This window comes from Nyctibius grandis, chromosome 25 (assembly GCF_013368605.1).
Source record: "Nyctibius grandis isolate bNycGra1 chromosome 25, bNycGra1.pri, whole genome shotgun sequence".
Classification (NCBI taxonomy): domain Eukaryota; kingdom Metazoa; phylum Chordata; class Aves; order Nyctibiiformes; family Nyctibiidae; genus Nyctibius; species Nyctibius grandis.
In genome coordinates, this window is record NC_090682.1 from 2,905,022 (window position 1) to 2,932,146 (window position 27,125).

A 27,125-nucleotide genomic window follows, 5' to 3' on the forward strand; every position below is an offset into this window, starting at 1 on the left:
CCCACTGTTCTGGGAGCATCTGATCTGTAATTGTCCTCCGGTGCATGATTAGCAGATTAGCCGTCGTGCCCAGAGCAGCAAAAAAATGAACTCCCAGAAGCCCTTCAAAACAGAGAATAATTCATTACCCACCTTGATTTCCACTTAAAATGTACTTTAACTACACTTCCAGCTACAAACCCTAAATCACCCTCATGTTCACAAAAAATCCATCATTTTTTATTTTATTGCACGGCACTGGCATGACATAATCCCTTCCAGAGCATCTTGGAGTGCTTTACGGATCAATAAATTACTTACCTGCACAGCAGAGGCAACGCGTGCAAGGCCATTGCAGTCATTGCAGCTCGGCGCAGCCCCGGGAAGGGGTGGGGAGAGGGGAGAGGCAGGGAAAGGGTGCTCGGGAGCGGGGTCCAGGTCAGGAACAGGGGTGGTGCGATGGTGTGGGCTGCAGCTTCCAACGGGGCGATGCACGGGGCTCGCCCGGGGAGGGTGGAAGGAGCAGGATGCTTTGCGAGTGATTTGTGACTCTCCAGCAAAGCGCCACAGCGGGGTGCCAATCCGCTGCTTGGCTCCGGAGAATGGCCTGGAAAAAAAATAAACCAAGGAAGGTGATGGTCTTTATTATGTTCTGCAGGTGCAGGCTGATAACAGCAGCTGATAGTTTTTCTCATACAGCCCCAGCCCTCCCCGGCAGCCGCATCGCGTCCTGCGCTCACGCGGCAGCAGGGGCCGAGCGCTCCCTGCTTGCGCCTCATCCCTTCCCCTTCTCATCACCCCCCATCCTATATACGTGTCCCCTCTTTGGGGCTGGGCCCCTTGTGTCTGACCCGCTCGTTGGCATTCATGGTGGCAGTGCCAGTGCATCCAGCTTTCATCCCGACCGAATTTCCCTTCCTTTGCACGGTGGTAGACCTTAGAGGCTCCTCAGTAGACTTGTTGTCTTCACGTCGAGCTCCTCTGGTGTGCGTGTTTTTGGGGCTCTTGTTGAGCCAAGAGCGACTGCTGCCTTCGGGGGAGTTTGGAGGAGGTGGATGATGTATCCCAGTAGGATGCAGCTCTGCTGGGAAGGGTTTGTCATAGCTGGAGGATAGTATGAGTACTGGAAGTGTGGTGGGGAAGAAGTACCGTCTCGCACACCACAAAGGTGCTGAGGAGGAGCTGTCTCCCTAAAATGACTGAATCCCCTCTGGCTACAATTTCTACCCGCTTCAACCCCATCTTCTCTGCCCCCGCTTTCCCCTGTGTGTTCCCGTCAAGTCAGATGAGACTGATGGGCTGTTGTATAACTTGTCGAGGTGGAGGGAGGAAGGAAACTCAGCCTCCCTCGACCACATTTTGAGATCTGAGTCAAAGCAGAACCAGTTATATTTTAATTTCCCTCTTGTGTCATTGCAGTGTCTCCAAAAATCACCGAGATCTCTTCTGACATCTCCATCAATGAGGGCGGTAACGTCAGCCTCACCTGCATAGCCACGGGCAGGCCAGATCCAACAATCACCTGGAGACACATCTCGCCCAAAGGTAAGAGCCAAACGTTACCAGAAATATTCCGGGAGGGACGCGGCGCCATTTGCGAGCGGCTGGGGAGGCGTCATTGGCTGGTTCACGTGGTGCTTGAGTTGCAAAGACAAGGTGATACGCACTGAAAAGACATGACTTAAAACAGGAGTTGATGACTCTGGTGGCGAAACATCCATCTTGGTGGTCTGGGAGATGAGCTTATGGTTTTGCTCGTGTGGAGGACTGGCAGGAGGTACCTGGTTGGTACCAGGTTGGGGTTGTCGTGCTTAGGGATTGAATGTGCTTGTCTGGCCCGATTTTGAAAAGTTTTGGGGGAATTCTCGCATGTTGCATCAAAGGAGGACTGTAAATAGCGCAAATGAGTAGGAAAAAACAGGAAACATTAATTGGTGGCCTTGTTAATTGGTAAGCAAAACCTGAGCAGAACCGTGTGGGTGTGACTGCTGGGAAGCCAAATCCCACATGTGCCCATTTGGGAGCGTATGAGTTCAAAAAGCGTTTCCCAGCTGCTTTTTGGCGTTTGCTTTGCGTTTCGCTGCCCTGTTATTCCCAGGTGGCTGCGAGGTTCTCTCCGGTGAGCTGGGGGTGAGGTCTGGGGGCTCAGGGGGTGACATGAGCCACCCGACCAAGGGGCAGTGCCTGGCTCCGATCCTCTGCTGGCTGCATCTCCCATCTAAGCGCTTGGGCTCAACCTCAGGCATTTTTTAGTGTGAGGTTTTACCAGTGTGGGCTGTTGTCCCAGACAACTGCCTCAAGTTCTCCTCGGGGACACCCCGGCCGGGCTGTCCGGCAGCCCAAGGAGATGACGCAGCAGCGGCAGTGATGGATGGTGCCGTGTCTGCTCTCTCCGGTCAGCTGCATGACGATGACTGCGGTGTCTCAGTGCAGCTCCATTGATTTTTTTTTTGCTATTTATCTGCGCTGTAGTAAACTGCTGGGCCAGATCCATCACTCTCCATAGCCCAGGCAGAGCGTGAGCTGAGTTGGCAACATCTCAGCCCCTTCACTTGACAAGGGTCTCTGTAAAAACCATTCCCCCCGCAGGGCACGTGTTGGCTTACCCGCTCTAGGCCACTGTGCCTCCGAGACGGTGGCCTTTGGTCGGGGTCTGTGTGCGGATGAGCGATGAAATGCAGGGCGCGGATCCGTGTGCTCCCTTTCGGCCCGGAGCATCCATCCATGGCCTTGAAGCTGCTGTTGCTGTATTTGTCTCCATCAGGTGGCATTTATGGTTGAGGCAGTCCACGTGCTCCCACCTTGAAGCTTTTTCTTCTTCCTCCTCTTTCCCCTGTCTACCCTGACAAGGTGTTTTTGTCTCGCTCAGCCTCCTCACTGCTGTTTTTTCACATACATCTTGTTTTCCCTGCAGCCCTGTTCTCCTTCCCGCATCCCCTCCTGCTCCCCCGGGACCCTCCTGTCCCACTCCCGTGCCCCTTGCTGCCTTCTCCCACATGCCACCCACCCTCTTCTAACCGGGCCCCACCGTACAATGCCTCTGCCTTTCGCGAGGGCTATTTTCGGTGTTTGCTGCCATCCAGCAAGTTTCTTTCCCCAGGGAATCTTTACCTGCTCTTGAACCAGATGTTTCCATTTTACTTAGGATTTAGCTGCTATGGAAACTGAGGATGCACCAGGAGGGGAAGAGGGAGCTAATCAGAAATTACCCGTGGCGCCGTGTAATTTGCAGCAGCAGCTCTTACCTGATTTTGGCCATGATTAGGCATTCTGCTTGCAAAACTCAAAGGGAACAAATGATCACCGAGATTGACTGGAGCTTGGCCCGAGACAACTTTGGTGGCTGCCCCTCTCTGTAGGCAGCTCCTCTGTTTCTCTCTCTGGGGCTGCCAAGCCACCGAGGGGGACCTCGACTTCTCCATTTTGCATTCAGTGCACCCAGGAGAGTGGAGGATTGGAAGCGTGGGCGCTGAAAAAGGAGCCAGGGCAGGTGCGCGGAGGTGCTATAGCAGATGCTGCGACAGTAACTCTTTCCTTAGTAGGATGTGATCTAATTTGGAGAACCAGGAGCAAGCACGGACCCAGAGTGAGCTGCCAGCCCCTCAGTTGTGGGTCTGCATCGCCGCTCATCCCCGGGGAAGTCCCGAGCGAGCCGCCTCCTGTCCCTTCTCTCCCTCTTTCTCTGTCTCGCTTGGAGCAACGGAGAAAAGGGACCGGGGAGAATTGGCTAAGGGAAAGCTGGTGCATAACGTGAGGGTTTACACAGCGGATGGGTAAGCGGCTCTCAGCGATGTCGCTAGGGAGAGGCTTGGATAGCGCTGTCTGTGCCAGGCACGGACAGACCGGGGGCTGAAGGAGCCAGTCCCCATGCTCCGCTGTGCAAAGGCACTTCACGGGCTTTATTATTTCCTCGGCAGCTCTAAGCCTGCTGTGCGGCTCTCGGTGGGAAATGGAGCAAATAAGAGTGTTTGCTCACCGGGGGAGCATGAGGTCGGTTCTTCAGAGGATTTACACCCAAAGCAGCTCAGCTCCTGCGACTGATCTCACTCGAGACCCTTTCCCAGGCACTCCCAGCTCCCTTGACCACTCGGCTGTTATCTCTCCCGTGCATTGCTCTGGCCCGGTGCAATATGTGGTTAGCGGCTTGGTCTGGTAAGCTCTGCTGAATTTTCACGTCTGCAGTTGTTGCCACATTATGGGAGCTGTTAAGCCTGGTTCTGAGGCTCTGCTTGGCTTGGGGGCTGGAAGAGTTTCCCGCAGCTGGGAGGAGGAGAGCATTTCATTGTGTAACTCAAGACCTGAGTGAGCCTGAGCGAGAGTTTTCTGGTAGTGAATTGCACGAGCGCTGGTTCAGAGCCTTGTACGGTGGCTGGTCCTACCTGTGCCCATCCTCATCCCTCTGCTGTGAGAAAAAGCAGGATGCTGGCTCTGGAGAAGGGTTTTGTGAACCCATGGCCAGTCCAACCAAGAGGTGTTACAGCCTATCTTCTGTCCCTCTGCCTCACCCCTCTCAGCAGCAGCATCTTTCCAGAGGAGATGTAGGTTTCGCAGGGGACTTGTACACTGGGGTCTGAAAGGCAGCGTGGTGTGTGCCCAGGCACACTCGTGTTTGCACCCATGGGTGCTGAGCATCTGTTTGTGTCAAAGGTTTCGGATGTATCACGGTCCCCAGCCTCGTGCTGCTGACACCATCTGTAAACTGCGGAGAAGTCTTCAACTTAATAGTCAGGTTTTGGTCACTCAGGTGTTTCCATAGTTACTGGGCTCTTTATTTTTGGGGGTAACTCTGATGTTGTCATGGCGATTGCCATGTTGTCAGGCTGGTTTCCATCTCTCAGTGGACGAAGGCTGGGATTTCTTGGCTAGGAAAAAGCACAGTGTCCCGAGCTGCCGGGCACAGGGTGACGCCGAAGCGCGCGGGGCTGCTCGCTACCTTTGCTGGCACGTCTGCCTGGGCAGCACCGGTCTGCCACGCGCGGACGTCCTGAGCCAGAGGCTGCATCCAAGTCGTCATCTTTAATGACCCTTGATGGACTTCTCTGCCATGGTTTTGTCTAATTGCTTTTTGAGTATTGCTGTAGTATGATGGATGGTGGTGTAAGGCTTAAGACAGCGGCTGCCAGGGTAAGAAAACGTTACGATTTGGCTCGGCGGTGTATTTACTCATAAGAAGTCTGATTGAGAGGTCTTTATAGCAGGAATCCCTCATTAATCTCAGGATTAGGCTCGGCGCTGAAAGCTAGATCCCGTGTGGAGCTGGGGTCCTGAGCTGAGTCCGAGCTGTGATTTGTAGGGTTGGTGCCGCTTGGGTGCTCCACAAAGCAGACACAAGGCAGGGGAGATGCTCAGAGGGTCCCGACATTGCCACGGCCCGGATATCCTCGGCCATCGGGCCGTTTAACCTCCGTGGCCCTCCGCGTCCTGCCTGGAAGAGGCACAATAGCAGTCCCTTGTCTTGCAGGACCGATGGGAGGATAAATACATGGAAGATGTGAGGCGCTCGGGCGCAGCAGTAATCACAGCTCGTATATGCACTTAAGATAGATGAGACACGGTGGCCTAATGTGGCAGAGGTCTCATGAGATCATCTGTCTATACATCAGCAGCAAACCAGCGAAGGGACTCTGGGAGAAGTCCGGTATATTTAGATATATTGATTCTCTCTGACTCTTGGCGGGGCTTAAAACAAGAGGACAAGCGACTGCAAAAAAAATCCAGCTTGAAGAGTTACTTGTCCCTGGGAAGGGGACACGTCCTCCCCTCCCAGAGGTTTGTCCATTAAGCACATCGCTTGCTGTCCTTCATCTTGCCAGGATCCTTTCTGGACTGGGCAGGGGATGTTTGTAGGTCAGACATCAGATCTGGAGGGCAGCTGGGAGGGACCCAGGGGAGATCCACTTGGGTGGGAAAATCTCCGCCTGCTTCTGCGCTGCCTCGTCCCTCGCAGCGATCAGCTCAGTGTCCCGCAACATTGCTCCCTTTAGCCCTGCCTCGTCACCTCATTAACTGTAGACCAGAGTCTTGTGCTCTCTGTTGGTTCTTTTGCCAGGGAAATCTCTCTCGGAGTGAGCAGATGGTTGGTGTAAGGCTGCTTCTGTGTTCCTCCAGGGTCTCATGTTTCTGCGCTGTGTCTTGTCTCCTGTTGAGGGTTCAGGTGGTTTTGGAGGAGGCCGAGCACCCCCCTCACCTCTCTCCTCAATGTTTAGGCAGCAGGGAGGGTTTGTCTGTATTGCCTCAGGCTGAACACATACCAAAGAGCCAACCAAAGCTTGTGGTGCCTTGCAGAAATGAGGGGTTTGAGCCCCTCTTGAGGAATAAGGATTGGGGGAGATGTTGTATGAGCCAACAGAAGTGGTATCTCAAAGAAGGGACATGAGTCCTGCTACCGTGGCCGTATGATGGAGCACAGAGCCAGCCCTGACCTGCGGTGTTGGGTTGGTCATTGTGCCATACGTGACATCCCACCTCACCTTGTTGCGTGCGTCTCCCCGGTCTCGTGGTGGCCAAGTGCCTCATGGAAGTTTTTCCGACTCTTTCGGTGGCCGAGCACCTTGTCCTCCTTCCAGGAGGCGGTTGCAGGCCAGGGCTCCAGCTAAATTAACTGAAGCATTTCAACCGGCCAATCCTGTCGGCAGCTCAACCGTCCCCTTGTTTACTGTTGAAATAATTACTGCTTTGCCATAATATTAGCTCTGAGCCGTGACTCCATTACCATTATCGCCGGAATATTACCCATTTATTATCTCCCAGCAACCCTGGAAGATGAACACTAGGCTTCAGAGACCAATTGTTTTACAACAGACAGGATCTTGGTATGCATTGTTTAATGAGGTAAACTACATTATAGCCGGCATTAATTTGGTGGCGGCGCGCTCCACTAAATCATTGTTAACCTGTAAATCTGCCACCGGTGTTGACGCGCGCGTAATTAGCGTGTGCCGGACAGACCGGCCAGGAAGAGGGTCACCGGTGGCACGCGGGGTGCAAATAAGTAGGCTGCAGTGCTCTTGGAGAAGCAGGGCTTCGAGGTGGACCGTGGTGGTGGTGAAGGAGAAGCTGGCAGCTGGCGTTGCCAGGGGTTGCTTGCAAAGTGGTGACCAGCAACGCGATCCTGCCAGGAGCAGGGTGAATATTTAGCTCCTTGAGTGCCAGCAGCTTCCCCATCAGCTCCCGTGGGAGCAGGACGTGGCCCAGAAGGAGCCAGGACCCTGTGGCATTGCATCGTGGGCTCCAGGGTTTGCTTTCCTCGAGGAATGGCTTGAAGACGGTTAGCGTGCCATGTGCTCAGCGCTTGGTTGTGGGTAGCTCCTTTTAGCATTCCCTTTCCACTGACGTGCTTGGGTTCCTCTTGCTTTTTCGAAGCAATGGGAGATTATGTACTTGCACGTGTATATGTATAAAAGTAACATTTTTGATTCCCCACATGGTGGAAATGAACCCTCCGAGCTAATTTGTTTGCATGTGTGGCATAGCCGCCTTTAAAATATGCATCTCGGTACAAAAATAACAAGACCCCTACCAGCTACAAATGAGGCAATGTCTTTCCCTTAAGAAAAGGAGGAAAGAATAAAAAAAACCCTCTTTGCTTCAGCGTATTCCCCAAACACAGCTTTGCAATGTCACGCTTCCCCTCCTTGCCAGAGGCAGAGCGTGCTCGGCTCCGTGTCTCAGCCTGGGGAGGCGGGTGGGCAGCGGTGCTGCCGGGTGCTGCCCTGCTGCAGGGCACAAGCAGGCAGCTCTGCCTGCACCCCCTTTTTTTATCCTTCGGCTCATCCCAGCAGTTCCTGGCTCCCTTTCCTGTGAGGGCGAGAGCCGCCGCGGTGTCACAAACATTCCCAATCGGCTGCCGTTGCTGGCGCGAGGGAGTTGGCACCCTGTACAAAGCAGCAATAACAAGAAATAGCAGAGATTTATTTTTCTGGGTCCTCAGCTGACATTTGCGTGGTAATTTCTTCAGCCCTGCGCACGTGAAGCAGCGGCAGGGCTGGGTTAGGGCAGCGGGGATGTTTGTTCACTCCCATAGCCCCGGATAACGCCCTCGGCACCCCCCGCCCGAGCAACCCGCGCTCCAGCTTTGTGCAGAGATGGCAATTTTCACCCCCCCCGGCAGCATCGCTCCGTGCCGGTGGCTTGTCTCCATCCCCATGGGAAGAAGGGGTTGTGTTAGTTATCTCTGTGGTGTGGTGGGACGAGGCGGACAAAACCCAGCACGCCACCCGTGTCAGCTTGCGGGATTTTCTGTCTCTTCTTTGGCTCCCTCCTTCCCCAGTAACCGAGTGGCTTTGTGTCGGCAGCCTGGGACTCGCCTTTCCTTCAGCTGGTGTGGGGAAGAGCAAGGGACGGGAGTGTCTGAGATCCGAGAGATCTCCACACAAATTAAAACCTTTTATCAGCCCCTAATAGCTGTGGAAACTAATTATATTTGGGCCAAACTTTGCCAGCGACTCCCCCGAGGTATTATTATAAAAATCTGAGCTGTGGAAACGCGTCCCCATTCTGTCAACACCGGGTCGCTTCAGCTGTAGAAAACTGGGCTCCGGCTCGTTTTAGCTCCCGTGATGTGCTTTGCACGAGCCGCCACGGTTGTTTTCGGGGAGGAGGGAGCCCGGCCGGGCTGCCTCACGCGTGGCCCAGGGCTGCCGAGCCAAGGGCAGGGCTGGGGGAAGAGCACCGAGATGTTTATTTCCCCAGCCCTGCTAGCCCGGCTCAGGGGTACATCCACCCCTGGAGGGATGGGACGTCGTGATGAGGGGTGGGAAGGATGCCCAGAGAGGTGATGGGGATGCTCAAACCATGGCAGGTCAGCGATGGGAAGGAGCAGCACAGGGAGGGAGCGTGGCTGTGTGCCCTGGAGCAGCTTGGCCCGGTGGGAAGGAGGTTTGTGCCCTCCTCCGCTGTCCTTGCGCTCCTCCTCGGCGCAGATTGCCGGCTAATGGGGTGGAGCTAGCGCGAGCGCTCTCTATTAATGGAGCAGAATATAAACAGAGTAAAGCCTTCATTTCCCAGGCTGTGATTTCATTATTAATATACTTTACAGTTCACAGGTTGTTCATTTGCTTCCATGTTTTCTCAGCTGGTGTACTCTGCGGCGCAGAGTGAGAAGAGTCATAAAATTTCCATTTCCACTTGAATGTGCGTCCAATTCGCCGTGAAATGTTTCTCTCCGTCGTGAATATTAAGTGCCCGAGGAGTCGGTAGCCGCAGGATTAGGCAGGGCAGGTTGCCAGCCCCTCTCCGCATCCCGGGGGGTGCAGAGAAGGAAAGGTGGCAAGGGCGAGGTGTAGGGACCAGGGAGGAAGAGGGAAAGGGGGAAGAGAGAAAGAAAGTGTGCGAAATATGCTGGAGGGAAAGGGAGAAAAGCTGGGGAGTGGCAAAATGACTGCAAGGAGGGACGTGGTGGGTGAAGGATGCTCCCACGGAGCAGACCTGCGCTCCACCTCCTCGTTTCCCTGTCCCGTGCTTGGCAGGGATGGTGTTGCACCAGCGTCTGCTCCAGTTTGTCCATCTGATGTGTCCGTGCTCAGCCAGTGGGCTTTGGGGCTGTGCAGTTCCCCTAGCCTGAACACAGGTAGGAGGAGAGTTTCCTTGTCTCTGGCGAGGATGGGAAACGTGCTCGTGAGCCGGAGCTGCTCGACCATTCCATTCTGAGCTGAGTAGCAGCAGTGAATAACCCTGGAGTCGTAAGCGCCGTTGCCCACGCAGAAAAAAAGGGGCTTGTCACATGAATTGGTGGGAAAAAAATGCGTTGTGCTCATGGTTACATGGCCAGCAGGAGAAGCGGGGAGGTTTGTTGTGTATTCAGCGCGTTCTGTAATGGTTGGTAGCGAAATAAACGGTGGCTCTGGGGCAGGACAGCAGGAGTTTGGGCAGCTGGGGCGGGTGGTCCCGCCACGAGGCCAGGCAGAGCCGGCGGTGCGCGGAGGGGTGCCCGCAGCTGCAGTGTCGCTGGCAGCGGGCACATCTGGTAGCACAGCTGGCACGTTGCCGCAGCTGGAGGCAGTGAGGGATGTGCGCCTTGGCCACCCCTCTCGCGATAGCGGCGTGTGATGCGGTGTCACTGCCAGGGAAGGGGACACAAAGCCCGATGCCGGGGTCGTGCCCAGGCCATGGGGATAACTCAGGTGTTGCCTGGAGCTGATGGCACCGTTTACCGTCCGACTCTGTGCTGCAGTGACTTCTGCCACAGCGTACCTTGCTGCAGGGGAAAAAAATGCCTCTTCCTTTCGCGTGTTCTCTCGGTCGAGTCAAGATAATGATAGTCTTTTTCTGATCCCTTGAACTTTCCCATCTGCTTGGTAAAACAATGGCAATTCTTTTTCCTCCTGGTCTCTCTCTCTCTGTCTTCCTCCCTTTTATTTTTATCCTCCCACAGTATAATTTAAAGCCAGAGCAAAGCCGTGGCCCACGGGTTTTTCCCCTTCCTGTGATACAGTGCTGTTATGTAAAATGGCTTTTCCCTCGCACAGCAGTGCCTCTTGCTGCCCTCCCAGTGCCCATAGCAGGGCCGATACCTTCCCAGGAGGCCTGGCGAGGGGACGATGGGCTCAGCCTGGTCTCAGGTCCCTCCCAGTGTCCGGAGGGCAGCGTCACCCGTCCCTGCAATTGCTGGCACGTCTCCCTGCTCCCCATCTCCCTTCTCCAGGCTCACAGCATCCTCCCCACCCCCCAGCTGTGGTGCCGAGCCCCTCCGTCTCGTCCCCCGTGCATTTCTCTGGCTTCTCTCAATAAGCTGCAAATGATCCTCCAGAAATGGAGACATCAGCGACGTAAAACTCAAGGGACAGAGCAAGGCCACTGGGCTGGAAAATAGCGTGTCTGAAAAAATAAAGATGGGCTAAAGATGATGGAGAGGCGACAGGGAGCTTCACCCCGCCGTGATTCGGGGGGTGAGGAGGGGTCAGGGGATCCCAGGGGAAGGAAAATATCCCCCGTTTGCATAAAGTCATGGCAACGATGGTGTCCAGGCTTGCCAGGAGCCGCGTGCAGGGAGAAGGGAAAGTTTCCCAGATCCCCATGACTTGGTGCCAGCGTTGGGGATGGATTTAGCCGGCACTTGATGCTTATTTTTTCATTCTAATGCCATTATGCCACTTGCTTCCCATCCTGGGGATATTTTTCTTAATGCGGCTGAAATACAGCTTAGCTGAGGTTACAGCCATTTAACGCCTTGGATTGCGATTGCTTCTTAAGAGCTTGTCCTACGGAGAAAGCCTCGGGGTTTAAATTTGCAGCCGGAGGGACCCTACGGTCCCGGTTGCCAGCAGCCGTTTGTGAGACAAATCCAGAGGAAATCGGGGCTCTTAGAGTTTGGCTGGGGACAGGGCTGCTCTCGTGTGCTGTTTAGGGGGGGATGTGGCGCATCTCCCAGCTGGGGAGCATTTTTTCAGGCGCTTTGCAAGACTCCTGCAAGTAGCAGGCAGGAGCACCTCCTATCTCGGTGTTATCTTGAGCCGCCTCTCTCCTCGCCAAGCCTTGTGTACCACAGCTTCTCCTAGAGACAGCGCGGAAGCTGCTAGAAATGGGACGGAGTCCAGGAAAGCCAAGTTGCGACAGGATTTAACCGAGGAGCAGCGTTCCCGCAAACAGGATGCGTGTGTTTGTCGGAGCGATTTTCTCCGGCAGCATCTGTCACTCTCCAGCATCTCGGTATCGTTGCAGCAAATGATTTAAATACTACCCACTGTACCCCATCTGCCAGGCAGCCCCTCCGCGCGCGCGGGGCCCTACCTGGCCGCCTCTCTGAAGGAACTCGCCGGTAAAGGCAGCGAGCCAAACAACAGGACAAATTAAATCAAAAGCACAGCTTCGGCACCCAGGGGGAAAATGCACATCAGCTTTGACTTATTGCACGGCGCACGCTTACAAGAGAGAAGCAGCGGCTTTTGTCACTGCAAGGGGCCATGAAAAATGAATTAGGGCGGCTGCTGGGAGAGGGCATGCAGGAGAATCTTTCATTCCGGCGATGCTGTCCTCTCTCACCTTGCAAGTGGCAACGGGGAAAAAAAATGTGGGCAGGAAGAAAGAGTGAGGAAAGAAAGGAGAGGGGACTTGTGGTTGGTTCTAAGCTGTGAGAGACAGCACGGGACGAAGAGCGGCTCGGGTGCCCCGAGAGCAGCGTTGGTGCTCGAGCAGAGCACGGAGCTGCCGGGAGATGCTGTTTCATCAGTAACTCTCAGGAGAGGGCTTGGCTCTGTGGGAGCCTCAGTATTCAGTTTTCATGTGCCTTCTGCAAGGAGGCAGAAGAGCTGTGAGGCGAGTGTCTCGGTGCCGGCCACAGCCTCTCCCAAACCTTTCCTCTAGGAGCACCCGTCCCTCCTGGTACCACCACGAGGGCCACCGCCTCGCCCTCGGCGCAGGCGGACCCCGAGGGCCGAGGAGGATGGTGTCCAGCTCCATGCTAGCGAATCATGCATGAGTATTTTTACGAAAAGCAGCCCTCTAAGGAGCCCTACACCCGTCTTTGCTACAGATCTGACACCACTCAGGGGCTTTGTGAGCTGCAGCCGTCACTGATGTGCTGTAACGGGGTGACACGTGCCGCCCGGACCGAGCCTTTTCCCGGGGCTCAGCGTCCTTACCGGCAGCCTGGCAGGAGGCAGGGGCTGGGAGAGGCTGAGGACTGTCACTGCCGGTTTGCCAAGCCTCTGAGCTAGCCCAGCTCTCCGGCGCACCGGAATAAAAGAGCTCATTCTTTATCCGACTCGTTTAGTCCTGAGTTAGAGCTTCGTTCGAGGGTGGTTGGTCCCCGAGTTGTTTTGTTTCTTTAAATATTAATTTCCATAATCCGTTTATTTCCCAAGGAACTACTTCTTGCAAACAAAAGGTTTAATGCTCCTCTTTTATTCCCGGTAACAAATAAGTTGTCTGAGGCACGCAAACATCCCGGCAGCAGCAGCCGTCTGACGGCCACGAACCGCGGTTAAGTAGGAATAGCAGCGCACAGGGGCTGGGGGAGAAGCATCCCCGAAGGGATCACGGGTACCGCGGCAGCATCTCCGCAGAGATGCTCGCCCGGAGAGGGAGGGCGGCGAGCCGGGAAGCCCCCGTGCAGCCCGGGATCCCGATCTCTTGCGTGGAGACGTCTGCGACGTGCCTTTTTGAGGTGGCAGATTTGAGAGCCGAAGGCTGGGAAGCACAATAGAAGATAGACAGCTTGTACCTCATTGTCTGGAGAATAGATGGGCTGCGGGCTCCTGGAGAATAGGAGCTGCCACTCAGGTGGCTTTAATAGAACAGGCGGCAGATAGATTTCAATAAAAGAAATGAGTATAAATATTGTTAGCGGAGAAGAGAGGAGAAGTGAAAAAGATCTTGTGCGATGAGTCACAGTGGGAAACTTTCAAGGACTTTTAAGCTAAAAAACTCTTCATAATGGTGCTATAAGGGGTGGCTCGACCGACTCGGCCGTGTCGCGTGGCACTGCGAACGTAGGCTGAGCAAGCGGGAGCAGGCGACGTGGTGGTGTCTGGAGGGTCTCTGCAACTGGCATGTCCCGGTGAGTAGGGAGATGTGTAGTATGCCCTCGGCACAGCGGTCGGCACCGGCCACCCCTCTCCCTCACAGCCTGTGCTGCCGTGCACGAGGGCGCGGAGCAAAATTGGCTGTGAAAGTTCTGCTGAATCCAATTAAATGAAGTTTATGAGCAAGGGAACCAGGATGTTTCCCCTCTGTTTGGTGGCACGGTTGGTGACAGCACCCGTAGGGCATGAGGATGAGGAGGGACCTCGGGCCAGAGGAGCAGAGGCAGCTACCGCAGCCCCGAGCACCACACAAAAGCCAGGCAGCGAGAGCACCATCCCCTGGGGCTTCGCGCAGCATCAGGCCACGGAAACATGCTAATTAATGTGGAAAAACATGTCAGAGGGGAGATTTCTTTCTTTGTCGTCGGGAAACTTGAAAAAGAGAGAGACCTGGCCCCGTGTAAGCCCGATGGAGTCTTTGATACGCTGCGTGCCTGTTTCGGGGGTTACGGCCCTCCCGAAGGCTGGTGAGAGATGAAGAGGAGGAGGTTCCTAGCACGTGTTTGCTGTACGCTGGTCGTGTAGTGATTAATCAGAGGTGAAGCAGGTGCTTCCCCCATCTTTGGCCAGGGCACGTGCTGGAGGCAGCCTTAGTTTTTCTTTACCCACGTCACCAGGGCTGTCCTACCTGCTCCGAGAGCCTGGCTTTGGGGCGGTTCCTTCCTCCACCTCCTTCCCCGAGCTGCCCGTGGGATGCTGAATTACCCACCCTGCACTGTAGCCCTTTTCCACCCGCTGCCACAGCAGCGACAATTAAAGTAATAAGAGTAATAAGAGACAATTGGCTCTTATTACCTTTGTGTGTTTTATTTATCTGCTATAAACTGTTATAGGATGGGCATCAGTACCGCATCGGAGTGACGGTTGAAATATAGGGCTCTCGGCTGTAGCGCGGCAGTTGGAGCCAGGAGTCTGCACAATGTTAATTTTTATTGCTAGAAGTTGCCATAAATTGATAGTTCAGAATTGCTGTAGGGACTGTAATTAACTAGTTACTATTTCACCTCCAAAAGGAGCAATGTTTCACGCTCTTACTTTAACTTATCTGGAATCAGCCGCTGTCAACGTCTGCTGAAGCCCGTATAAAGATTTATAGACCTGGGAGGTAAATATTGACTAATGGGCAGCTTGGCTTAATGTTCACCTTGAAGGACAATAAATTGTGCTATTGATTGAAGCGAGATGTCAATATCTGCATTGTTGTAAACATTTTAATGAAATTATCTCCATAAAATATTCTCCTTCTGTGGCCAAGCCCGGCTAGTCGGATCGGTGCCCGACAAACGCAGCGGCACGGGGCAGGGACCGGCCCCAGGACTTTGGGCATCCAGAGATCAAACCCATTGCGGGACAATCGCTCTTCTCCCAGGCAACTAGCGATAGGACAAGAGGACACAGCCTCAGGCTTCGCCAGGGGAGGGTCAGGTTGGACATTAGGAAGCACTAAGTTACACAAAGCCGTAAGTGTCGTGTCCTAGAGAGCTGAATGTGGCCACAACGGTGAGCCAGGGGACGGCGGCGTGTAATTAAATGGGGAATGTGTTCTCTTTCTGGTGAGTTATTATCTCGTCAGAGGCTCAATGGAAGCAAACAGGTAGGAGGAGGCAGAAGGGAGATGAGTCAGGCTGGGAAGACGAGGAGAAGCAAGGAAAGGAGAAAGACATATGGGAGGGACATGGATGCAGGAGCTCCCCGGCTCTGTTCATGACGTGGGCAATTTGTTATGCATTGAGTCCGTCTTGGCTAATTTGCAGCTCTGGGCTGAATTTTCCCCCCTTGCTGCTTTGTGCTTGTGCTTCCCCTTCCTTGAGGTTTTTTATGGAGATCTGCAGAGTTGCAGGTGTGGCAGAGCAAGTCCTGAATAGCACACGGTGGCCTGCGCGCAGGCTCCCGCTCGCCGAGCAGGTGGAATCAAGCTCCGGTTTTCCCTCTCCCCGGCTCACAGCGGGTTAGTTCGTCATCCTTGGCTGACGAGCAGGGATGACGCTTTTGCCTCATCTGTGGCTGTTCCATTTCTGGCCTGCATTATATTATTAGTAATAATAATAATAATAATGATGGGTGCTGGCTGTGCTGGTTTTCTAGTTCCTGAGGAGATGAGAGAGCTCTCCCATTAATTCCTGCAATAATTCAGCTCCTAATTGTGCTCAAGCAGAGACAGCCTTGAAAAGTTCCCACCATCAATTCAGGCAGAGCAGGGCTGGTACCAGCCGGGGGGAGCTCCCGGAGCTGAGCACCCCTGAGCTCCGGGTGAGCACCCCAGCAGCCATGGTGACATGAAGCTGGCACTAAGGAGGCAGGATCTGGCCAGAGCAGCTAGCAGGGATGGTCTTCCTAATGCTATCGTCGTCGTTCTGTGAGCGTGGGTAATACCAGATAGAGCTCAGGGCAAAAGCAGGCGTCGGCTCAAAGCATCCCAGGGTCAACGAGCCATAGCCAAAATCCCACGGGTGCCAACACGACCCCAAAAACCGTGACATCTTTGCGCCCTGCCTCTCCGTCGGCCGATTACCGTGCGCCTATCTCAGACTTCAGCCCTACGTAGGCACAGAGGGAGCCTTCATCTCTCAATTTCCTGAGCTTTCGCAGGCGGAAAGCTGACCCTCACAGTTACTTTAATGAAGTCTTTTGCTGGGTAATGAAACGTACTTGAGCTGCTTCGCTCCCACATCGAACGAGGGGCGCACGCTACGGCTCGGCTACGGCGAGAGCTAAATCCTGCCACGTGCGAGCTGGCTCGGGCTCGTGCTCGTGCTCGGGCCTTCGGTGAGTTAGGAAGCGGAGTGTTATCTGAGCCTTTGCACAAACCAGAGTCAGATTTGCGTGCGGAGCATCCGAAGGCCACCAGCTGTGTCGGTATTTTATCAGCAGGCAGCGCTGTGCTACAGAGAAGCTGATTCTAGGTCACCCATAAAAGGGAAAATTTTTTTTTCCTCCTTTTTTTGGCAGCGCATGGTGCTGCAGGCCCGCTGGACGTAACGCTACAACTGGTGTGGCTCCAAAGGGTATTGATTTTGGGGTAACGCCTTCATATCTCGCCCTTGAGTTGCACTAAGTACCGATGAGCTGGTGGTGTCAGGGCTATGGTTGGACTCGATGATCCCAGAGGTCTCTTCCAACCTGGTTGGTTCTGTGATTCTGTGGTGCTGGCTCAGGGCCCCGCGTCCGCGTGCTTTCAAGCCAGCTGCCTCGGTGGGCGGCGGCGTGTGACCGCGCTATTTATGTACTGCGGGAAGATGATGCTATAAAAGCATCAACTGGTGGGATGCAGACGGCGTGTGCCCCGTCGGGAGCCTGCGGCGTGTGTACTTTGCGTGCATTTGTTAGGAGCAAGGTGCACAGAGCGGAGCGGTCAAGCGTAGTGACCGCGGCTTCACCGGCCAAGCTCCCCGCGTCCCCCGGGGACCGGGGACCCACGCTCGGCCTCTCTGCCATCGGCGCTCGCTCCCAGAAACAGCTGTCCAGAGCTAATTTATTTCCTAATGCTGCAGCAATGTTAATTTATAAATTACACTGGTAATTCAAGCTATTATTAATTTCAGATGGTGTAGGGCAAGCCTAATTAAAATATGACACCGATTGCCACACATATGTACCAAGGACTACCGTTTAAAATTTATAGGAATATTAAGTGTGACACTGGTCTCGGAGATGCTTCGCGCAGTAATTAGAGCACCTCGGTGGCGGGAGATCCGATGGGGAGATGTAGGGAGACGAAGGGAGGAATCAACCCCGTTCGAGGCCTTAGTTCAGGAGGTTACCAGGAAGGGGAGCTGTAAGGTGCCAGACAAAAGCAATTTTGATTTGATTTTGAGATGAATTCACGTCATTGGAGCAGGGCACGGGTCTGGCGAGGACCACTTTGCCCACACTGGGGACATTGTCCCCAACAAGTGTTGCTCTCGGCAGGGCCGGACCCGTCGCAGAGGGCCAGCGCTCGCAGACACCTTTCTGGCAGGGGTTTGCTTGGGATGGAGGGACGCTGGGACATGGGCGTGCCAGGGATGGGACTTGCAGGGTGGGTGTCCTCGGGCAGAGTGACACAGTCACAGATGGTGACCTGCCTGCAGGCACAGGTTTGCCATGGCTCCCCATCGCTGATGGCCCTCTCTCTCTGTCCCTGCAGCCGTGGGCTTCATCAGCGAGGACGAGTACCTGGAGATCACGGGCATCACGCGGGAGCAGTCGGGCGAGTACGAGTGCAGCGCCTCCAACGACGTGGCAGCGCCCGTCGTCCAGCGAGTCAAAGTCACCGTCAACTGTGAGTATCCTGGGGGCCGCCCCATGAGGGAACGAGACTTGGGTGGGGGGAAGCGGCGCAAACCCAGCCTGTGGGCCCCAGAGCGAGACAGGCAGCAGCAGTTTTTCTGAGCAGGTGGTGGTTTGCCCTTTTTCCCCCCTCTTCTCAAGCTTCAGGTTTTTTCCACCACCTCCGCCTCAGCTGTCTGCATCAACCTGGGTTTTCCGCCCATGGTGAGATGCTGTGCTGATAACCTCCGGGGAGAGGAGAGAAGTGAGCAGTAAACAGGAATATTTTTCTTTTAGAAAAAAAATGAGAGAGCAAAAGAAAGAGAGCAAGGAAGAAAACAGCATGTTTTGTGCTTAGACAGAGGTGAAGGCCCTCCTAAGCCCCTCTCTGGCCACCCCTTCAGCTGCCTGGGGTTAGCATAGGGGCTCCAGTCCTCGCTGGGCTGCGCCGTGGGGTCCCCCACGAGCCCAGAAACCCCTGGACGCAGCGCCAGTATGTGAGGAGCTGGGCATGGGCTCAGAGAGGATTTTGGCTCCTTTCTAAGTGCAGAGTAAGAAAAGGGATCTTGAGGAGCAAGGGGAGGGGGCAAGATGCTGCAAGGCTGCCGGGCGCTGACCCCAGACTGCCATCCTCCCCGCAGACCCGCCGTACATCTCGGACGCGAAGAGCACCGGGGTGCCGGTGGGGCAGAAGGGCATCCTGCTGTGCGAGGCCTCTGCCGTCCCCTCCGCCAACTTCCAGTGGTACAAAGACGACAAGCGGTAAGAGCCCATGGAGGCAAAACGGGAGGGCGCGCGCCGACCCCGTGCAAGCTTTGGCATCAGCTAACCGGGGCCGTGTCGGCGACGGGGCTGCGGTAGCCCGTCGAATCCCTGGCAGCCCTCAGCTCCCGCCGGGTTTGGAGGCCGAGGCATTTGGGGGGGTCCCAGTCTGAAGCACGTCTCTGATGCCAGGCAAAGCTTTAGTTAACCTTTTTTTGCCTTGCCTCTCCCTGGGAAGCCCAGAGGGGCCATGGGGCATCGAAGGCAGGATGAGGCAGGCAGGTCGTTAATAAGGAGGCAGGTTTTAGCCGAAAAGGATGCTCCAGGGGCTGCAGGGGAGGCTGGGGCCGCTGGCCTAGGCCGTCGCGGGAGGAAGGGAGCAGGCGGAGCGTACAAAGCGGCGGATGTTTGCCTGGCAGATGAAAGGCTTCGCTCAGAAGTAGGTCAGATCACGAGGGCCCGCGAAGCGGCGGCAGGAGCGGGCTCAGCCCGCCCAGCCCGGCAGTCGGAGCCCGGCAGGGGCGATAATGGAGATCCGGCCCCTCCCGGGAGGAACTAGCAAGGAAAAGAACCGCAGGAGCGGCGCGGGAGGGGGACAGCAGTTCAGGAACTCAAAGCACTTGGTTAATGCTTCAGCGTTTGTGCTGGCTGAGAGTTGCCTCCCCGCCAAGTGGCTCGGAGGCCATCGCGGTGCCAGCGGCGGGGTCCATCAGAGGGATGTGCAACAGTGTGCGCTCCCATGTCTCTCCCAATACCTTCCCTTCTCCTTGTTCATGTCTGATCTTTACCCCAAGCTCGACGTCCTCACTCTCAGGCAGGACCAGGGGATAGCGGGTCATGGGAAATAGCGGGCAGTTCTCCTCCTGACGCCATCCCCCTGACCCTCTCCCCTTCTGCTTTTCTCCCAGGCTGGCCGAAGGACAGAAAGGGCTGAAAGTGGAGAACAAAGCCTTCTTCTCCAGGCTGACCTTCTTCAACGTCTCCGAGCAGGACTACGGCAACTACACCTGCGTAGCCTCCAACCAGCTAGGAAACACCAACGCCAGCATGATCCTCTACGGTGAGTAGCACCGAGGGAGCCGGCCGGGGAGGGGGCCCGGCTTAACAGCGAAGCCGCGGGAAGGGTCTCTCTCGTCTTTTGCGTTCGCCGCCGATCGTTTCCCCCCCGGCACGCGGGTCAGAGGTCGTGGCGAGGCCAGGGAGAGCACGGAAGCCTCCCAACCTACATCCTGACTCAGGCCCCCCGTCTGCCAGCGCTCTGAGGTGTCGGGCACCGTGTTTGGCGTTAGGACTTGGCTGCAGGTTTCCATCTCCTCGCTCTGAGGAATCCCTAGGAGAGTTTCTGTTTGAAGGCGTGAGGATGTGTCCGTTGGCAGGAGGAGAGATGGCGCTCAGGGTCATTGTGGCAAACGTGCGGCACCACGCTCGTCCCCGGCCCCTGCCACGTGCTGTGGAACCATGTGGGAGAAGCTTGGGGGACCTCTGTCCTCTCCCAGCATCCCCTCGAGGTTGTCCTCCTCCTTGCTGCCCACCTTCCCCCTGGCAGTCCCACCCCGTGGCGAGCACTGACCGTGGGTGACATGAATGCCAGCCCCTGGGAAGCAAAGCATGGAGCTGTGCGGAGGTTGACAATAATCACCGCGAAGAGCATTTGAGGGACAGCAGCGGTTTCCCATGGCCACGAGCCTTCCTGGTAGTGCAAACCTTTTCCTAGTGTGTACAAAGGTAATGAAACCGCTTCCGTGGTGTTAGTCCCCCTTCTGCAATGGCCACGCGATGTGTCGTGTCTCCCCCCCAGCCCCTCCAAAGCAGCACACCCTTTCTTCCTCCCGGATAGGTTTGTTCTCCCTGGAGGGGGGAGGATGCGTCGGCAACCAGGTGCCGTCGTCCCGGGCATCTCCTGGCACAATCTCCGGCTGCGTGCGCCGGGCGGTTCGCGAGGCTCCGTTGTGTCCCTGACTGTTCTACCTTGTCTTTTCCTCACCTCGTGTTACAGTATGTCTGGAGGGGAGCAGAGGGTAGGCTTCCTATGGGTTTATGGGTTAAAATCTTAAACAACTGAATCCTTTGGTCCAGCGATCAATGTGTCTTTATTTATCGTAATGAAAGATGAGAGGGAGGTGGCACGTGGCGGCCGCGCTACCTGCGGCCGAGAACCGTCTCAGCTGTGCAGTTCAGAGGGTCTAATGTTGTGTGTATCCCCTTTTCCTGAGGCCAAACGAGTGTTTGGGGTTTTTTCCCCTCTGAACGGAGGTTTAATCCTCCGGGTACCGTGACGTGAGCCTTTCTGGGGCTGTGTGACAGAGGCTAATGTATCACACATCTTTTAATCCTTGTTTTTAGTGTGACTTTTCGGGGAGGTCAACTAGTGCTTTATTAAACATGCAGCACTTGTTATTGTAGGGCTGGCACCTCATTCGGTGCTGTCTGTGATGTGATGGAGCACTCGGCAAAACCACATCGTTGTGTGGGCTAGGGGAAAGCAGAGCCCTCGGCTTCCCCCCCATCCCACGGCCCGCGTCGCTTCCCAGAGGCTTTGCTTTTCGCTCGGAGAGCAACTATGTGCTTTTCAGGGTCCCCCTGCCCCGGGTCACCGCTCTCGGCTCGGGCAGCGTTCATCCCCGAGGCAGGAGCAGGGTCCCAGAGGAGCAGGGTGCAGTCCGGGCAGCGGCATCACATGCGCTACCCCATCCTCTTGTGTCCCCCGGCCCCAGGGCGAGGGCAGGCTGAGCGAAGCGCTTTCCATTGCCCTTTTTGCCTTAACTGTTGCTTGTTCTTTAATTTGTAGAAGAGACAACTACTGCCCTGACACCCTGGAAAGGTCAGTAATTTGGGGACCCCCCGCAACCCCAGCGCTCCCCCACTCTGTTCCCCCGTGGGACCCTCAGGCTCCTGCCCCGATTCTTCCTGGGGGTACCCATGACCTGCCACCCCGTAACCCCACCACTCCCGCTGGTGTAGCGATGACTTAGGGCTTGACTGCAGTTGGTGACCCACCCTCCTGTCCTGCCTCCTCCCCTGTGACCGTTTGGTGGTGGTCTGTGCTCCCCGCATGCCCCGTCCCCCTCTCCCGCACTCCCTGTCGTCGACGCGCTCTTCTCCCCGTCGCCAGGGCGCGAGCAGGGACATCTCTGCTCCGCTTTCCCCGCGTTGCTGTGTCAAGGGGTCTTGCAGCCAGTCCTTCCTCCTCGGGGATGCTTCTAGTGCCTGTTTTGCAGGAGCGGGTAGGGGTGGAGAGGCTTCTGGTCCTCTTCCTGGCGTTCTTGGTGGCCAGAGCGGCCAGCACTATGCCATCTGATCTTACCGGCCAGCCAGCTGGCCAGGCGTCATTGGGATGGCTTGTAGATGGTGGGAGGGCCGTGGAGGCAGCACGGAGGCGATGGAGCCTCCAGAGCCGCCCTAGTGCACGCCGGGACACGGGGCTAAGTGGGGAACATTGTGTCTGTGAGCGTGTTGGAAGCGTGGTACTAGCGGTAGGCCCAACGGGTAACGGTTCTCAGCGCGTTGGTCGGCATTTGAAGCCTGGGGAAGCGTCCCGGGGTTTCAAAAGCACAAGTCGGTCCGACCTCGTGGGCAGGGCACCGACTCGGACGCCATCCCAAGGTCTCCTCCCACCCTAGTGTTGCCCTGGGCCAAGTATTTGGGGTGTTTTTGTGAAAGTCACCGAGTCAGGCACCTTCCGTGCTCTCTTCCACGCTGAGCTTTGAGCTCCAGACCCCTGAAGGGGGCTTCCCGTGCTGTTGGAGGGGCTTGGCTCTTCTTGAGCACCCTCTTCATCCCACCTCATCCCTTTTGAGATGGTCTGGGGTCATGGGCAGAGCGCGTTGGGTAGTCATGTAACGACAAGTGCCCAGGGAGGCCTTGCACGGGGCAATGTCACCACGTGCAGTAGCAGCGGGGGCCCAAGTGGTGCGGTTTGGTTGTGTTATTTGTTATATGTGTGTTTTCTGGTCTGTGTTGGCTTGGTGGCTAGTTGGCTTGGTGGCTAACCAGGCGGGTGTTTCTGTCCCTCCCCACAGGCCCCGGCGCAGTGCACGACGGCAACAACGGCGCGTGGCGGCGAGGCGGCAGCGCGTGGCTGCTGGCCCTCCCGCTCGCCCAGCTCGCCCGCCACTTTTGACCCGAGAGCCGGCCCGCGGCGTAGCGACGGCGACGACCACGGCCAGCGAGCGCAAGCCGAAAGGAGAGGAAGGAGAAGAAGAAGAAGTGGTGTTCACCGTTTCCAAAAATAATCATAAGAATTGAGAGAGTGTCCGGCCAGGCCACCTAGGGCAGGGGGAGAGAGGAAAAACAAGCAAAAAAACCACAACGGGAATTTGGAAAGGAGAGAAAAGAAGAAAAAAATTCCAAGGCTTCCCGCTGAAGACGCAACGCGACCAAGTCTTTTTCTTTTCCCCCAGTTTTTTTGGTCTCCCATCTATTTTTTTGCCGTGGGCCAACACGGAGGAGGGAGCGAGGCCATCAGGGCACGGAGCTACTCCCCCCCAGTCCCCTTCCGCCCGCCCGCTCCCTCCCGCGACGACCGCTCCGTCGGGACACGCCGGTTTCCGTCTTCGCCGAGATTTCCCCGTCTTCTCATGGACCGTGCCACCATTTGTGTTCCAGAAAATATATCTATCTCTCTCCACGTATACATATATATATATATGTATAGATATATAGATCTTCAACAGTTACCACACCACCACGAACGGAAAGGGAAGGAGGAGACCGACGTCGAGCCGCACGTTCATCGTACCCCCCGCGGACATCGTGAGCGATAAGGGATTCTGAGTCATGGTTAATTTTATTAATTATATTTTCTGATACGAGCCTAGAACTCTTTAGTTCCTACAAAACAGACATGCAAAAAAGAGGAAAAAAAATTTGAAAAAGGAAAAAAAAAATCCCGACAGGAGAAGGGGAGCAAGCGGAGAGAAGAAGTCAGTCGGCGCCCGACCAAGGCGAGTCGGCACGGAGGAGGAAGAGGAGGAAGAGGAGGAGGAGTCTGACGCCGAACCCCCTCCCCGAAACGGGCCCAAAAAGCGGTTGTACGAACAGTTCCCGCCGAGGGCACGGGCGACACTCACTGCGCGTCGAGGCGGAGGGAGATGCCGAGTCTTTTTACGGGATATATATATATACAGTATATATAAATATACATATATATATATGTAACTTTTGTTTTGTTCGCGTTCTAGCCACGGTTCCCAGCAGGGTCCTTCCGCTGCCATTACTGCATGCTGTCTATGGAGTTAGGTGCGTATCGGTCCTCGACCAGACGAGCGTCTCGGTCCCCGCGCCCCCTCGCCTTTCCGCCTCCGGGTCGCCGTCGCGCTGCAGGGGGACCGGAGCCCCTCTCCGTCGCCTCTCGCCGCGTGGCCCCATCCCCTTCAGGAGGGATAAAGAGAACCGAGGGAGATCTATATAGCTCACTTTTATATTTTTTATATATATATATATGTATGTGTATGTGTGTGTGTAGGCGTGTGTGTGTGTATATATATATATAAAAAATGAGAAGCAGAAATTAGGAGAAGGCGGCGAAGGGATCGGCACCCCCGTGGGCCAGCCGTCGCCCGAACGGCGGGAGCAGCCCGTTTGGGTGGGGGGGTCTCTCCCGCGGTCACTTTTTCTCCCTCGGTTTCCTTTCCTTCCCCACAGCCGGCAGCGGGAGGCACGCGGGGGCACGGGCGCGGGCGGGCGGCACGGGGGGGGCTCTCTCTGCCTATCCATTAAAACGATTGTTCCATGTGGCCGCTCCGTCTGGTTGTGGTGCTCATTGGCGCGGGGGCCGCCCCACACTCTCCCCCTCGGGGACGGGGAGGGACAACAGGGGAGGGACGCTGGGTGGGAGCACGAAACCGCGGCATCGAGCCAAGAGAGACGGCGCACGGACCTCGCCGGTGAGGCTGCGGTCACAAGGTAAGGCTTTGGTGAGTAGATGGAAGGGTGCAGGGGACAGCTGCACCCTATTTCCCCCAGCAGGATGCCACCCGGCCACTCAGGGCCCTGAAATCTTTCCAGGTAGCCCTTGGTCCTGGTGGCACAACATAGCAGGGGAAGCAGATGGAGCGGCCGAAGCGAGTCCCGCGGGAAGGAGCGACGCAGCCGGGTACAGGTGAAGCGCAGCAGGACAGAGCAGGACGGTCGGGCATAGATGCGATCTCGGCGCCCGCACGGGCCACAGGTGTGTCGGGGCTCGGGTTTTTCGGGGCGTCGTTTTTTTTTTGGTGATTTTCAGAAGGTTCCTCGGCGCGTTCGGTCCTCAGCCTCACCCGCAGCCTCCAGGCTGCTTCTCTGAGGTGCCCGGCGTGTTTTAGTAGGATGTGAAGTTGGTCAGTAGTGATGGCAGAACTGGTGCCAGGTTGGTTTTTTTTTGTGCATGTGTGTTTTTTGTGGTTTTTTTGCTTTTGTTTGCTGGCTTTTTGCTTTTGTGGGTGTAAGTTTGCTGCCTGTATTTAGGCATAGCAGGTTCTTGTGCTATGAGGAGGATTGCTAGGTGTTACAAAGCGAAAGAAATACATAGAGTTGAAGCAGATGGCTTAGATGAGAACTGTTGGGAACAGAGGAGGCATCAGCAGTGTGGCAAGAGCAGTGAAATATCTTTAATGATATCTTGCTAGTGTGTGGTTAGTGTGTGCAGCCCAAGGAAGGAGCCCGGAGCAAGGGAAAGGGATGGCAAGGCGATATTTGGAGGTGCGACGGGTGGCAGCTCAGAGCGAGCGGTGCCAGGAAAGGGTAGAGCCGTGTCTGGTGCAGGTCTTGTCTAGAGCACGGGGTGTCTGGTGGTAGTTACAAAGAGCAAGTTAGAGAGGGACAGACTGGTTGACAGATGCATTTATGTCTTAATGTGTTGATGTCTTGGTGCCTGTTGGCGGGAGAGGGAGGGACGGAGGTCAGAGCTTGTAATCCGTGCTCGGTTCCTCCGGACATAGGTGTTGGACAGGTGTTGGAGAGGGCCAGCAGTGTTTGATTTTGGCAGAGGCTGAAAAGAGAAGGGTTTTGCATGCCACTCACCTTGCGGTAGGGAACATCGGGGCAGGCGGCCCGTCCGGGGCCCCAGCACGGACGCGAAAGGGAGCGTGGAGGTCAGCGTGTCGCTCGTCCCGTGCCTGAGGTCATCCACCCCAGAGAGTCACAGGGACAGTCGGGGTGGCGTCAGGGAGGAATGGCGGCTCTGGAGCCATCTCCTGAGGAGGCTGGTGGGTTTTGGTCAGCACTTACCTTTCTGTCCATGTCCGGGTTGCCTGAGGGGGGAGAGCAAAGATGTTTTGATGTACAGAGTTGTGTTAGTTTGTAGTTTGTCGTGCAGGTTGAGGGTCAACTCTCAGGGCTTGGCTTTTACTCTGTTACATCAGGGAAGGTGCAGAGAGGCACGTTCCCATCGAGGGGATCGCATAGAGGAAGACACCGTGACGCCCCTAGTCCTCCCCGCTTCCCCGTGGTCACCCCGGGCGCGCCGGCGGCCCTCCCACCCCTTAGAGCTGCAGGACATCAACGGCCGTGCTACGTCTGGCACCCGAGCAGGCCGGGGGTCTCTATGCTCGGTGGCCGCCAGCTGCACATTAGGACTTTATCCCAGGCGACGGTGTAGAAAGCTGCAGCATCCCCAGGGGAGCGAGGGGCGGTGCCGGCTGCCTCAGCACTGTGTTAAGGTGAGACAGTATCTGGGCCGGGGAGACACCGAGGGTCGTGGCTCCTTCTCCTCCCGGTCTTTGTCATGTGAGGAAGACATTTTCTCCATGTCCTGCGCCGTCGGATCGCGATCAGAACGAGTGAGGTGGTGGTAGGTTCGGTGGTCAGGGTGGGAGTTGTCATGAGGTGACAGAGCGGGTCGGTAGCAGGAGGGAGGTCCCTGATCCGGCTGCTCCAGTGGAATGCAGGTGAGTGACGAGAGGAAAGCTGGTCCTGATGCCGCAGGTAATAATAAAACATAATAAAGAATAAATAAAACATAATAAATAATAAAAGAGGTGAGTGCTTCTCAGCGGCGTGGGGACCCACAAGGCCCGTTCCCGGAGAAGACAGCGGGCCCCCGGGGGAGTCTACCGGAGCCCCGGGCGCCCTCCTGGCTCGGCGGGGCCGGGGTTCCTGCCTGCGGCGCGAAGGAAAGCGCCGAAGGTACAAAGTTCGTCGACCTTTATTGGTACACTGCACAATCACAACCATCTCTTATTCTTGGCGAATTAGAAAAGGTTACAACTACAATGTAACATGCACAAATCTCAGGTAGTTCGGCCACCCTCAGGAGACAACGAGCGACGGAGAGTCACAGTCTTGGCCATGGGCAGGAGAGACTCGGGGTTTGGCGCGTCCCTGCCCTGGGTGCCCGGCCCTAGACAGCCACGGGGTTCCACACAATGGCACGTGGAAGTGGAATGGTGTCCTGGGGGAGGGGGAGCCCGTGTGACCTGGGGAGGAGGAGGAGGAGAGGGAACAAGATAGAATGAATGGGAGAGAGGAAGGGAAGGAGAGGGAGGGAATGGGAGAGAGGAAGTGAAGGAGAGGGAACGAGTGGGAGGGAGATAGGGAATAGGGGGGAGGGAGAGGGAGAATGGGAATCAGTGAGATAGGAAGGGAAGTAGGGGGAGGCAGGGATACAGGGAATGAGGGAGGAATGATGGGATGATGGAG

The 27,125-nt window shown here is 55.9% G+C and overlaps 1 protein-coding gene across 4 annotated transcripts in view; it reads left to right on the plus strand.

Annotated features, from left to right (window-relative positions):
* LOC137673413 (protein CEPU-1) overlaps positions 1 to 24,148 on the plus strand; it is a 305,517-nt gene extending 281,369 nt beyond the window's left edge. For 2 of the 4 annotated variants that reach the window (XM_068418175.1, XM_068418174.1), the window contains 6 exons: positions 1,399 to 1,524; positions 17,626 to 17,760; positions 18,389 to 18,509; positions 19,418 to 19,569; positions 21,298 to 21,330; positions 22,529 to 24,148. In XM_068418175.1, coding sequence (XP_068274276.1) covers positions 1,399 to 1,524; positions 17,626 to 17,760; positions 18,389 to 18,509; positions 19,418 to 19,569; positions 21,298 to 21,330; positions 22,529 to 22,629 — 668 coding nt within the window. In that variant the 3' untranslated portion in view covers positions 22,630 to 24,148. Of the gene's footprint in view, positions 1 to 1,398; positions 1,525 to 5,328; positions 5,332 to 17,625; positions 17,761 to 18,388; positions 18,510 to 19,417; positions 19,570 to 21,297; positions 21,331 to 22,528 lie in introns of all 4 variants that reach the window. The other 2 variants (XM_068418177.1, XM_068418176.1) reach the window with 2 other exon arrangements.
* The last annotated feature ends 2,977 nt before the right edge of the window (positions 24,149 to 27,125 follow it).